Source organism: Haliotis rufescens, unplaced genomic scaffold (assembly GCF_023055435.1).
Source record: "Haliotis rufescens isolate VD_foot unplaced genomic scaffold, xgHalRufe1.0.p SCAF_3, whole genome shotgun sequence".
Taxonomy (NCBI): domain Eukaryota; kingdom Metazoa; phylum Mollusca; class Gastropoda; order Lepetellida; family Haliotidae; genus Haliotis; species Haliotis rufescens.
The window spans coordinates 4,128,685-4,143,557 of record NW_025964001.1 but is presented as its reverse complement, the minus strand read 5'-3'; the positions used below and the strand labels follow the sequence as shown (position 1 = coordinate 4,143,557).

Below are 14,873 nucleotides of genomic sequence, written 5' to 3'. Positions count from 1 at the left end.
ACGAGTACTGATAATAACATAAAAGGTCGTCGATATAAAGTTTCGATAAGCTGGATGACCTTCCGAAGCCAGACGAGTTATTCCTCGCGAAAAGGTCCTGTCTGATTTCCACAACCTCCTCAATAAGGGAGGGTGTTGACCCCCTCCTTTCCTGAATCCCGAATACCATCCAACTCCGAGTCTTATTTGCTCACCCCTGAACCCCGAATACAACTTAACACAACAACTTTACATAGGCAGAATGTCAGTCGCAGGTCATAAAAGGGTGGGATTTGAAGTAAAATTAGTTTAAAAAAAAAAAATAAAAAAAAAAATATATATATATATATATATATTTGGGGGTCTGTTTAGAGGGTATAAAAAGGATTTTTAAAATTGTTGAATCTGAATCCCGAATACCCTCTAAATAGACCCTCGAATACCGCGTACCACACTGAATCCCGAATACCCTCTAAATAGACCCCCGAATACCGCGTACTGCACTGAATTCCGAATACCCTCTAAATAGACCCCCGAATACCGCGTACTGCACTGATGAATCCCGAATACCCTCTTACAGACCCCCGAATACCGCGTACTGCACTGATGAATCCCGAATACCCTCTAAACAGACCCCCGAACACCGCGTACTGCACTGATGAATCCCGGACACCCTCTAAATAGACCCCCGAACACCGCGTACTGCACTGATAAATCCCGGACACCCTCTAAATAGACCCCTGAACACCGCGTACTGCACTAATGAATCCCGGACACCCTCTAAATAGACCCCCGAATATCGCGTACCACACTGATGGATCCCGAATACCCTCTAAACAGACCCCCGAATACCACGCACTGCACTGATGAATCCCGGATACCCTCTAAATAGACCCCCGAATATCGCGTACCACACTGATGGATCCCGAATACCCTCTAAACAGACCCCCGAATACCACGCACTGCACTGATGAATCCCGGATACCCTCTAGACCCCCGAATACCACGTACTGCACTGATGGAACTCGGATACCCTCTAAACAGACCCCCGAATACCACGTACTGCACTGATGGATCCCGGATACCCTCTAAATAGACCCCCGAATACCGCGTACTGCACTGATGGATCCCGAATACCCTCTAAACAGACCCCCGAATACCACGCACTGCACTGATGAATCCCGGATACCATCTAGACCCCCGAATACCACGTACTGCACTGATGGATCCCGGATACCCTCTAAATAGACCCCCGAACACCGCGTACTGCACTGATGGATCCCGGATACCCTCTAAATAGACCCCCGAATACCGCGTACTGCACTGATGGATCCCGGATACCCTCTAAATAGACCCCCGAATACCACGTACTGCACTGATGGATCCCGGATACCCTCTAAATAGACCCCCGAATACCGCCTACTCAAGGGGGTTGGCAGCCTCATAAGGTTATTTTCCGATTCACCAATCACTGAACTGAGTTGCATGAATAAACATTTAGCATCACATGGGTAACATTGCAGCCATCTAGCGGTTACAGGTTGTGTCTACGCCAGGTAAAGTACTTGGCCAGTGTCAACTGTATTACAAACCTAATGGTGGTGTTAATTTCTAACATTGTTACTGAGTTGATCACCCATCTGTGATGATTCCTATGATAACGGCTAACGAATTAGGTGCGAGGCTGCTCAGTAATCATGCATGCTCTCAGAGTGATGAGGGTGCAAACAACTGGTTAGTATCAAGAGTGAGTGAGTTGTGTTTAACGCCGCTTTGAACAGTTTTCCAGTTATATCACGGCGTGTCTGCTTGATGTAGGAGGCAACCCCGAAGTAATGCAGGGTAAATATCAAGAGAAGCGAGAAAAATACCGGTTTCTAACACGTGAAAATCGGATTTGGCCAAAAAATTACAGACGTTATCAAGACGAAAAACGTCTGAAAACTGTTTTTGAAACACTGCAAACATTGAAGACCCAACACAACTTTGCAACCATCGTATAACCTTTCTTGTTTGTTTCCTTTTTAAGTTTAAATTCTTTTTCCCGGTATTTTCACGACAGGACATCATTGTTAGTGTAAAGCAAACACCAATGGCGACGCAACACAGACAGCAGTGTACAATGTCTTACCACAACAAATACACACGATAGGTAAATATGTAGGGATGGGAGGGTTTGCACTTCCTAGTTTTGATGTAATTGTATTTGTCTGGCGCTAAATGCATCAGTTTTGGTTCTGCGCGTGTGAAAATACCAAGTTTGTTTTGCTTGAAAAACACAGATGTATTTGTCAGTTGACTCAAGATAATACGCAGTGATGTGAAAAGTAACCTTAAAAGTATGGCCTTGTAAGTTGTACGCCATTTGGTGGCTGGGAACTATCTGATTGTAACAGTATTGTCTCTTGAATGACTCAGTGGGTTCATATTTTTATATGCCAGAGTTCTGAGCAATGTTTATTTATTCTAATTCACAAACGAGTTGACATGCCTGCTGTACGACTCCCATGAATGTACATGACGAGCCTGGTCTGATTCATATATACACAAACAACCAACGATACTGATAAAAAACATTGTACATGTATTCACTTAAAGTCCCCATAACGTCACAAAAAGAACTGAACATAATTACGAAACAACACTCAATCATGATGTTTGAGCTACCAGACAACTCACGAGGTAAAGTTGATGATGCCACCTCTCCTCCCCTGAATCCCAAACATCATCATATTTTTCAATCTTATTCTAATTTGCTCTCACCCCTGAATCCTACGAAAGCCTAATGGTGCCACTTTGGTAGCATATATATTTTAATTAAATTATTTCGATTATATTTTCGTAATTTCATTTATTTTCTCGTTACTTCGAGTTTTTTCTCGTAATTTCGATTATTTATTCGTTATTTTAATTATTTATCGTTGCTTCGAGTTTTTTCTCTCTTTACTTCGATTATTTTCTCGTCATTTCTATTATTTTCTTGTTATTTCAAGTTTATTACAAAAACTCGAAATTTCGATTTTTTCTCGTTTCTTCGATTATTTTCTCGTTATTTCAAGTTTGTGTAAAAACCCTCAAAATTTCGATTTTTTCTCGTTATTTCATTTATTTTCTCGTTATTGAAATATATATCGGAAACTTTCTCGTACACAAATAATTTTTCAAAAAACGTTGAATCTGCGTACCAAGTACACATTTATATGAGTCCCGCGCACCACACTGCTGAGTCCCGAATACCCCGTAAATAGACCCCTGAATCCCGCGTACCTAAAGGGGGTTGGCAGAAATTGTACAGAGATATTTTGAAGCCTGTGCTGAAACAAAGTCTCTTGGATGCAATGAGTGTGTGTTGCTTAATGCTTCTCAACTCCTCTGTCGGAGCCCTTTTCATACATTGACTCTTGAGTGGGACGTCTGGCCCTCATTGCATTTGCCAACTGAGATTATCCCGAACATATACAATGAACGTGCAGACCATCACGACACATGTTGTTGGTTAGGAATAGTTTACAGTGAGGAGTGTGGCATTGCCATGATGATAAAATATATGGTGAACAATAATATGTAGCAAAATACCATCTTGAATGGTTGAGCTGTAATATTGATTTCAATTGTGACGTTTCTGTGCACTAATACCCGCCCAATTAATAGATGTACCTGCAAATGTTACAAACATGCTGAAAACACACAAAAAACTCCCCGTACCACACCCCACCTCGCCCTGTCCCATGAAAAAAGAAAAAAGTACTCTTTGATACAGTTACCATTAGTCCTGGGCCCACTTGTACAAAGCGATCTTAGCGCTAAGATGATCGCAACTCCAATATTTTAACATAGGCTTACGATAGTCGTGGCGCTAAGACCAAATACGTATGAAGCTGATGACGTCACATCGAGGAAGCCATTCTGGAGATCTAGCTAAGATATGCCGTCCTTCGGCCTGGTAACCCATGGTGTCTTGGTCAGGTTTGTCTCTTGCTTGAGAGCATTCAAAACGGGAACGAGCTCTATAAATATGACACAGTACTCAGAACAGTGTGTGTCGTTTGCGCCATCTGGATCCTATAGTAAACTACGTTTATAACGAACACGCTTATACCGAACTGACGGATATTACGAACTGTTTTGGGGGTCCCGTCCATTTGCTGTATATGTGCCTGTAACGAATCCCTTTTAGTTCGTTATAACCGTAGTTTACCGTAACGAACCACGATTATATCTTTGTCCTGGTAAAATGTTAGTGGAGATTCAGGAAGTGGCCAACTGCGCTCTCACGGAGGCAAACGGACTTCAAGAGGCACAGACCTCTCTGGTCAGCGCCAAGAAAATGTATTTGATAGTTAATGTTTCTAAAACCGAGGATAGATAATTGAAATGGAACATTTTATAGACATCAAATGCAATTTGTCTTAAAACAAAATATGCTATCTGAAACCTTGAAGCCACATGAAAATGGGAAATGTGGGACGAAATAGCGTCAGCATGGCGTGACTGGCTGACAATATCAGTGAGTGTATATATTGCTCTGTCCGTCTAGAATTTGAGAAAGAATAAATTCCTTATAAGTTGCAACACCGTTAGCAATATTTCATCTAATGACAGTCTGGGCCAGGCAGTCCCGTGGTTGATAGTATGGTACGATGACCTACAAGTCAGCGAGTCTGACCACCATGCAGATCAAGTCTTACAAACACAGATAGCTTTGTCATAAATCTGCATCGCCCACAGCTTTTAAATGCGCAAAGATATATTTTATTTTATACACCATTTTATTATTATACACACAGAGGTGTGCAGTGTTCCAGGCATTGGTAATTAATAATCAATAGGAGGAAATTTTCTTCACCATGCATTATTCTAAACACTGAACCCAACCTAACCTCACATCCCAACCCCCATCCTCCCCAACTCATCCTCACATCCTAACACTCCCACCCCTAAATGTGTGTCCAGGTTCCTCGGATGCTTTCTCGTCCATGCAGGAAAAAGGATATTTCAAACCATGAAAATGATGAAGGTTTGTTTACTAGTGTAACTTAACTCTGTCCTTCATGAGATTTTGTCACGAAATACCTGTTTACGGAAATGTACTTAGTTTCAGCGTGTACACTCGTGGGCGATATACCGGAAAAGTGAGTTTAAAATCTGTTATATCACGACTTGCCAGCTTAAAGTGGGTTGAAATACAAAGTAACGTCAGTCGTAGATATTTCCCCGGTTGACAAATATAGGGCTATCAGACATAAACTTCTTTCCATAAACCGGACTAATCCCTTTGTTTAAATGCATTCAGTAATAACCATCCTTTATTCGCGAGTCATACGACCCAGCCCACTAAAGACTCCGACCAGGAAATAACGTTATTCTATGTACAGATCTGGCCTTCTTGACTCTCACAAACAAGGAAGAAACTGTTTATTTACAGGTCCAAAAGTAATAATATTTCAGGCTAAAGTCAAGTAAGTGATTTTAGTTGATAATAATAGATAACATGTCAACTGTCGCTATATGTCTTTGGAAGAAGTGACGAAAAAGCAATAAGTCAATGGAAACAACTGTAATTCTGCTTAGTCAGCATTATGGTATTGCAATGTTGTATAACATTCTGTCATCACAGGCTGGAATAACATTCTCATATAACATGTAGGCACAAACACGCTGATAAACTATGCTGACATAACATGGTGCATGCCAGGAACGCGATCTTTCCTAGATGACATTTGAAGATTGCACCTAAATTAAAGTGACCAAACCATAAGAAATACCATAAAGTAAGACATTTTAACTAAAAGCAGAGTTCATTGAACGATTTCGACTGATCATGAACATGTGTTTATGAATCACTATCAAAGAGTGATGACACCAGGTGTTCGCGAAAATGTGAAATCATGTAAGAAGAGCATGCTATATTAGAGGCGTAATGGATACATTGGTGGGTTTGCCAACGCCTAATTAACACTTGCGATTAAACGTGTAGTTTCAGACAGACATATGTCACCAAAACCTAACAATGATATCCCATATCGTGTGTATCAGTACCGCGATTCACCGATACGAAGATGAAGTTCTAATGCAGCTTTTACTTGATATTCTATCATTACAGAAAACTTCAGTGACGTTTCTCTGTAGGATTGACATGCTTGTAATCTGTTAGCAGATGATGTTAAGTATATAGCAGGTACAGAAGGTTTTAAAATGGCATTGAATACTTCTGAAACTTGTATATACTTTGACGGTACTCGATAATGTCAAATTGTCCATGCTCGTCTATACAGTTGAAGACCCGGGTAGAATAGGTCTTCAGCAACCCATGCTTGCCGTGAAAGGCGACTATGCTTGTCGTAAGAGGCGTCTAGCGGGATCGGGTGGTCAGGCGCGCTGACTTGGTTAATGCATGTCATCGATCTCAATTGCGTGGATCGATGCTCATAATGTCAATTACTGGATTGTCTGCTCCAGACTTGATTATTTACAGACCGCCGTCATATAGCTGGAATATTGCTGAGTGCGGCGTAAAACAACATACAAACAAACAAACTATAAAGTTGAAACACATTTAAAATATTTCAGCAAGACAGACTGTCAGTGCGATTTATATTTGGAGTCTCCACTGCACTTCTTTACTTGTCCTGGGGCGGTCGGGTAGCCCAGTGGTTAAAGTGTTCGCTCACTCACTCTTTACTTGTCCTACGTATCGTAAGAGAAGAAGCACTATGTACTGCTACACAAAGGGTTTGATCTGAAAACAGCATTGTAGAGTAACATGAATTTAACAAGAGATGTCAACCACAACGTGCTTATGTCTGTCCATGATTTCATAGAAAATAGTGGTAGACCTATGACTATATATTAAGGTTATATCTAATGACTGTAGTCTTGGTAACACGAATGGTCTTCTTACTCTGTGTAATGTACAAGCCTTTTGTACATTTCGGTCAGTAGACAGTGAGATGAATCATATTGTATATGTTGTATGTGATACAGCATACTACCGTAAATATATACGTTATTGCTACATGAATTAACGTATATCACCACTGATCTTACTGACTGTTTGTTTAATGTGCAAAAACAAAATGTGAACACGTTCTAAATCACCTGTTTCGATTTGGCAACGTGATAGTTCGTGTGACGTCACCTATATTCGTGAGTCTGTTCCACGAAACTACTTCTTGTAGCATAATGGCTTAAATCAGCCTTGTATGGCTACAAAAGTGCATCTAGTCCATCTTAATGCATTGTATATTACTACACAGCCGTGACTCGAAGTAAAATAACTTCTGTCACTGGTGGAGTGCAATTTCCCCACGTTCCACCGACCGTATCCTCGTGCGAGAGACTACTTCCGGTATGACGTCACTTTGTTGACAGTTTGATCGGTTGTAGATTTTATGATACGTGAGTGAAAGCCGGTTCGAGCCGAGATATGTGAGTTGACATTCAAGTATTTTATATTTATTGTACATCTTCCTAACTGAAATGTCAAAAGAATAATTATATTCTTGTAAATTAATAAATCTCATTGTGCAATTCTTAATTGTGAAATTATTCTTGAAAAATTAAATAATTAAAACTGTGTGGTTGGTGGTATTGGGAGTGATCCACAATTCGCTACCAGAGCTGTACCCCAATATCCACCCCCTGAACCGTTACACTCTGTATTGTTTCTTGACCTTAAAGTTTTGATGTCTATCCAAATGTATTCATGTAACAGGGAGCAGTATAGCCAGTAAGCCAGTCGGACCTGTTTACCTATCCCTTTCAAGTAGAGTTGAATAAAATATGGTTAAACCAAACATGCATGGTTTTTTAACATCATTTTTGTATTTTAAAGTTCGTGTCAAAAGCTTTTAAAGGGGAAGTGTACACGCAAAAATCACTTTCTTTCTCTTTCTAAACAAAACGCAATTTTAGAATTAATTAGTATCTGTGTTTGAAAATATACACTAATTTTTTTTCACAGTGAAAGTAGGAAGCTCACAATAGTGTTAAAATGATATGCCGTTATGAGGCCTTCGTTTGACGAGCGAAATAGGCCTGAGTTATCCCCCTTAGATTATGACGTAATTGGTGCCAATTCAACTGGGTCCCTGTCTATTCTCAAAGCAAAAGATATCAAGGACCAGTTTGCGGTCAAACAACATGGTCTACGACACACTCTGGCGCAGTAGTGACTCAGCATAACACAATTCTGGCTGGCATCTGAGACGCTAGAATCACAAAACTGTACCTACACCACGTGAAGCGGCTCTAACAAAGCATGATGACGTCATAATGTTTATCAATTGGCACCAATGACGTCATATTGCAAGGGGCATAAGCCATGGTGTTTTTGTTATGGAAATAGAACACTTGGTAAATGTGAAAAATATAAATCGTTTTAATGCAAAAAATATGTTAATTAAATATGATGTTTTTATATTTTTGTCTATGACACTTCTATGTTAACACTTTTAATGTGGAAAAAGTACAAGAAAAATTGGTTCATTTCCGTGTGAACTTGCCCTTTAAGAGGCAGCTAACCTCTATTCAACTCTGCACCATTGTTTATAGTCTGCCATACAGACCCTGAAACAAATACAGTAAACTACGGTTATAACGAACTCAAAGGGACTAGTAATTTTAGTTCGTTATAACCGTAATTCGTTATGAGCATATATACAGCATAACTACAGCATATAGTCTGGACTAAAAAGTTATTTCGTTATATCCGTTAGTTCGTTACAAGCGTGTTCGTTATAACCGTAGTTTACTGTATATCCTATACAGCCCATGCAAGTCCAGATTCTGAAAATGAAGAGAGTCCCTGGGCTCCTTTTTATTGTATTTCATTAAGATAATTTAGCAACTGTTTCTTTCTGTAAAATATTTTCATTTCAGATTCTAGATGTTAGTCTACATTGCGTAATAATAATAATAATCCATAGAACAAGTGGAAATGATCCGACCTCCGAGTTAAGTTCCCCATTTATCAGCACTAATTGACCTATATATTTAAAACAAGATTTGGAATATGTTTTATCTATGTACTGTGAAATGTCGACCATGTTTTCTTCGTCACAAGCCCATACAACAACACGGTTAGATCTACGTCAGTGATAAGACTAGTACCGACAACAAACTTCTCCCCTAGAAACATATCTACAGATAACAACTGTCACCACTGAGCCAGTTTCCTCCTGTTATAGGCCGCCTCCGTGATCCAGTGGTAGAGCGTCCGCCCGGAGAGCGGAAGATCCGGGGTTCGATCCCCGGCCGCGTCATACCAAAATACGTCAAAAGATGGTATTTGTTGTTACCCTGTCTTACCCGGCATTAAGGGGCTAAAACAAGGACTGGTCGGCTCGGAGTCAGTATACTGTGTCTGAGTGGGGTATTCATGTTAAACTGCAGCATGGTATCTCAGTGAACTAGCACTGTAAATCGACATCAGTCCGGACTAGTACAAGCAGCCACACACACAGATATATAAGTGCAATAATCTTGGACGCGACGTTAAACCCCATTTCACCTCACCTTTATCCTGATTTAATTCAAAGGCATTCGAAAAGAAGACTTGATTATAATAAGATAAAAATGACATTTAAATGAACAATGAAGCTATCAAATGTTTTACTGGTTTTTGTCACCAAATATAAATGTTTAATGGTGTAATGAAATTCTCGCAATGATCAATTATACGTGGTGTTATTAAGATATGTGCTGTGTTGACATTTCATCAGGCATGTAGAAAGTATTATATACATATTAAGCAACAGGAAACGTAGTCACTGACCTCGGTGGCCGTGAGTCACGTGACACAGTAGACGACAATCACCACGCACGCACACACAACCAACCTTGGGACACAATAGCTGAACGTGGGACGGTTTTTTCACATATATATAGGAGGCCGTATCCGTAGGGCTTATAGTTCCACTTTACTTACACAAAGAATGAACATACTAGCTCTGGTCCTTGTGGTGTTACCACTAGCCACGTCTCAACTCATGGGGGGACCCATGGCTGTCGACGTGAACAGGGACGACATTCAGCAGATGGCAAGCTTCGCCCTTACCCAGCTGAACACGCTCCTCGGGTCACAGAACACTCTGGTGTCTGTCGTGGATGCTAAAACTCAAGTAGGTGTCAAACTGCCTTTTTTTTAACCTCTGCAGTAAAAAGGGACGGCGGGGTAGCCTAGTGGTTAAAGTGAAGGCTCGGGTTCGAGTCCTGAAATGGGTACAATGTCGGAAACTCATTTCTAGTGTCCTCCGCCGTGATATTGTTAGAATATTGCTAAGAGCTGTGTAGATATAAGCGACAATCTATTTTCCATATTAATAAGACATGCTTGCCAAAAAGCAGAGTTGATTGTGTGATTCCGACTGTATCATAAGTATCTATTTATGAATCACTATCAAATAGTGATGATACCAGGTGTTCGCGAAAAGGGGAGCGTGACATGCCCCACCGGTGGCACCCGTCACAAACACATGCACAGGCAAGTAAATTGTTCACCTTAAAAAAAACACGGGACAAGTCAACATAGGGAATTGCGTCAGACATCATTCTTGTCACTGATGCGTCAAATTTGGAAATGTCCTCCACATGTCTACTATAAAATATTTTTAAAGCTTTACTGAGGCCCTGAATGTTGCAACCTGAATCAAACAGCTTCTATAGTATGGTGCGACAGTCCTGTGGTTGATAGTATGGTACGATGACCTACAGGTCACCGAGTCTTGGCCAGACAGTCCTGTGGTTGATAGTACGGTACGATGACCTACAGGTCACCGAGTCTTGGCCAGACAGTCCTGTTGTTGATAGTACGGTACGATGACCTACAGGTCACCGAGTCTTGGCCAGACAGTCCTGTGGTTGATAGTACGGTACGATGACCTACAGGTCACCGAGTCTTGGCCAGACAGTCCTGTGGTTGATAGTACGGTACGATGACCTACAGGTCACCGAGTCTTGGCCAGACAGTCCTGTGGGTGATAGTACGGTACGATGACCTACAGGTCACTGAGTCTTGGCCAGACAGTCCTGTGGTTGACAGTATGGTACGATGACCTACAAGTCACTGAGTCTAGGCCAGACAGTCCTGTGGTTGATAGTACGGTACGTTGACCTACAGGTCACCGAGTCTTGGCCAGACAGTCCTGTGGTTGATAGCATGGTACGATGACCTACAGGTCACTGAGTCTTGGCCAGACAGTCCTGTGGTTGATAGTATGGTACGATGACCTACAAGTCACTGAGTCTAGGCCAGACAGTCCTGTGGTTGATAGTACGGTACGATGACCTACAGGTCACCGAGTCTTGGCCAGACAGTCCTGTGGTTGATAGTATGGTACGATGACCTACAAGTCACCGAGTCTTGGCCAGACAGTCCTGTGGTTGATAGTATGGTACGATCACCTACAGGTCACTGAGTCTTGGCCAGACAATCCTGTGGTTGATAGTATGGTACGATGACCTACAGGTCACCGAGTCTTGGCCAGACAGTCCTGTTGTTGATAGTACGGTACGATGACCTACAGGTCACCGAGTCTTGGCCAGACAGTCCTGTGGTTGATAGTATGGTACGATGACCTACAAGTCACTGAGTCTAGGCCAGACAGTCCTGTTGGTGGATAGTATGGTACGATGACCTACAAGTCACTGAGTCTAGGCCAGACAGTCCTGTGGTTGATAGTATGGTTCGATGACCTACAGGTCACCGAGTCTTGGCCAGACAGTCCTGTGGTTGAAAGTATGGTACGATGACCTACTGGTCACCGAGTCTGCTATTTGATTGTTATTGAACAACATCAGATCATCGATATACCTGAAGCTAAAGTTAAACCTCTTGGATAAATTACCTTTTTTTTTACTTTACCAATCCGAAAAGAAACTCCGATTCATAAGCATACAGAACCAGATCAGCAAGTAGGGGAGCAGAAATGGTGCTCAAATATTCTACTTCCAAAGTGTACATTGATGTTATCAAGGAGGTAGTTCAGCATTTGTTTTTGCGAAAAAAAAAAGATTTTATGCTTATACAAAATGGTCAATAAACTATTTTGGGATTGGATTTAGGTAACGTGAATAAAAAAGATACATTAGGGTGTCATCATATATAAATATATTAAATTGTATATTTGACTCATCTAAACATAATCTATTCTGAGATTTAACGCATTTCATGTAAATCCAGGGGTTGGTCTTTTTATTATTGTCATACTTATTACAGCCTTATTTTTATTAGTTGGGAGCCTGGTGAGGACGCTGGGGGAGATTAGGTCTCCAGTATCTCAAGCTTGGCTTAAGAGCCAACAGGAGGGTTTGGTCAAGCTCTGACCGCGTGCTATCAGGCCCCGATAGCGGATCGTTGCTCATGCTATCGCTTACTGGTTTGCCTTGTTCAAACACGATTACTTACAATCGTCATAACATTGCTGGGAAATTGCTAATTGCGACGTTATACAACATTAACTGTTTATAACGACACCAGGGGGGTGGGGGATGGGGTTGGGGGTGGGGTGGGGTGGGTGGTTAGAGGGGGCTGGGGGTATTGCACAGCTTACTATAATGCGTGTGATTTATAGTTCTGTACTATGTTTTCCAATGTTGATTATTTGAACTCAATATTATGATGGCCTATACTTCGCCATATCCGAGTTCGGATCACCGGAGTTGTGTTTCAGATGCTGAGGTTTTTCTTCTTCTTCTTCACAGGTTGTCTCTGGCGTCAACTACTTACTGACCCTCGAGATACAGAACGGACAGCAGGTGAGTTCTCTTCAGATTTTTACACATTGATATGCCAGCACTCACTAAGCTTACATGTCCTCATTATTAGGTGACTCAGCTCTTAAGATTCCGGCATCTGAAGACCTGTGAATTGTGCACATCCCGCTCACCCCCCCCCCCCCCCCCTCTCTCTCTCGCTGTGGACATCCCACTGGTAAAAAACAAGCATTCGTCAATGTACATATATAGTTGATAGTTATTATTGCTCTCTCATTCTCATTCACTACATCTGCTGCCCATCAACATCTGGAGACATCATCCCAACTGTTGTTGCTTCTGTCCTTGTTGGTCCAGACGGTTCCATGGGACGCAGATAGGGGTGTTTTAGAGTCCCGCGAAGTGTTGCAGACGAGAAGGGTCAAATGTTGATGACGCCGCTTTTAACACTATCCCATCCATATGGCCGTGCACCCAGAATACGATTGTGTTTGATTTAATTTTCTTTTTTCAAATCCTTATGACACAATTGCGGTGATGTGTTCTAGACCCAGATCTGCACTGTTACCATCTGGTCACGTGCATGGCTGAACGACAAGCGTGTTACCCATCATGCATGTACTACACGCAGCAAGCGGGCCGTGCTTGTTGGTGCTCCAACCTCCGTCGATGTCAACCGTACAGATATCCAGAGGATGGCGACCTTTGCTGTGACTGCACTGAACGGCCTACAGGGGGCCCAAAACAGTCTTGATCAAGTCATCTCTGCCAAGACCCAGGTATCTTAGAAGGCGGATATAATTTGTCATGTGACAAATTCTTCTTCGATATATAACTAATATTGGTGTCTCCTGGTATAGGTCTAGGCTAAGTCACCGTTTATAAAGTAAATAGTGTGGTATAACATAATTTATAAATATGTGTTTTCCGACTGCAGTATCGATCATAACATCTTTTCAAATTTGATGTTTGTTTTCGTTTATTGATTTCACTGTTTCAGATATTGTTTATATTTCATTATTAAGAGAAGATCTGAGTTTTCTCTGGCGTCAACACAACAATCTTATCTTATTTCAGGTGGTTGCTGGAACCAACTACATTCTGAAGATCCGCCTGATTGATGGAACCCAGGTATGTCTCGTATAAAATAATGTGTTCTTAGCAGAGATTTCTTATGACTAATAGTCTTATGAGTATTTATTAGATAAAGGAGAGGGTTTAATAAACCCGTCAAACTACTCCAGCTCAATCGTGTTTGGTCATGTAATGGATCACTGTGTCCAGTCAATACATCTAACCACTCGTCCTGGTCGTGTAATGGATCACTGTGTCCAGTCAATACATCTAACCACTCGTCCTGGTCGTGTAATGGATCACTGTGTCCAGTCAATACATCTAACCACTCGCCCTGGTCGTGTAATGGATCACTGTGTCCAGTCAATACATCTAACCACTCGCCCTGGTCGTGTAATGGATCACTGTGTCCAGTCAATACATCTAACCACTCGCCCTGGTCGTGTAATGGATCACTGTGTCCAGTCAATACATCTAACCACTCGTCCTGGTCGTGTAATGGATCACTGTGTCCAGTCAATACATCTAACCACTCGCCCTGGTCGTGTAATGGATCACTGTGTCCAGTCCATACATCTAATCACTCGTCCCGGTCATGTAATCGATGACTGTGTTTCAGACCCAGATCTGTGACGTGACCATCTGGGACCAGCTCTGGACCCAGATGACCGAGTTGACCCGCCATAGCTGCACCAGCGGAACGGGAGTGAGTGAGTGAGTGAATATTTCTTTACGCCGAATCAGCACTTTTGCAGCTTTTCGCGGCGAGAAATGCCCTTTGTGTAAACATATATCAACGAATATAATAAAAGTGATGTTGAAAATCACTAAAATCTCAGTCATGTATTACATTCATAGGTGAAAGACTGACTGTTCAGGTATAAATCTATATTTTATCAATGAGAATTTGATTTCCTTTAAATACGCTAATATCAAGTGATTAGAAACTGTGGTAAAAAGTTCAGATAAGGTATGAACATTATCATAAAAACGTTGTCTGACAAGTGCAAAATCAACACATTCCAGCAGAATGTGCTTTATAGTAAGAGGGCTATGGCAAGGTATACAAAAAGGTGGATCTTCACCCTTCAATAAAAATGAATGTG

General features: G+C 41.5%; 1 protein-coding gene across 1 annotated transcript; it reads left to right on the top strand.

The window, feature by feature from the left end:
- Positions 1 to 9,468: 9,468 nt before the first annotated feature.
- LOC124131863 (cystatin-1-like) lies at positions 9,469 to 14,594 on the top strand. Its single transcript, XM_048403565.1, has 5 exons — positions 9,469 to 10,100; positions 12,682 to 12,735; positions 13,242 to 13,472; positions 13,771 to 13,824; positions 14,387 to 14,594. The coding sequence occupies exons 1-5, from the start codon at positions 9,915 to 9,917 to the stop codon at positions 14,483 to 14,485; spliced, it is 624 nt and encodes a 207-aa protein (XP_048259522.1). The 5' UTR covers positions 9,469 to 9,914; the 3' UTR covers positions 14,486 to 14,594.
- Positions 14,595 to 14,873: the final 279 nt, after the last annotated feature.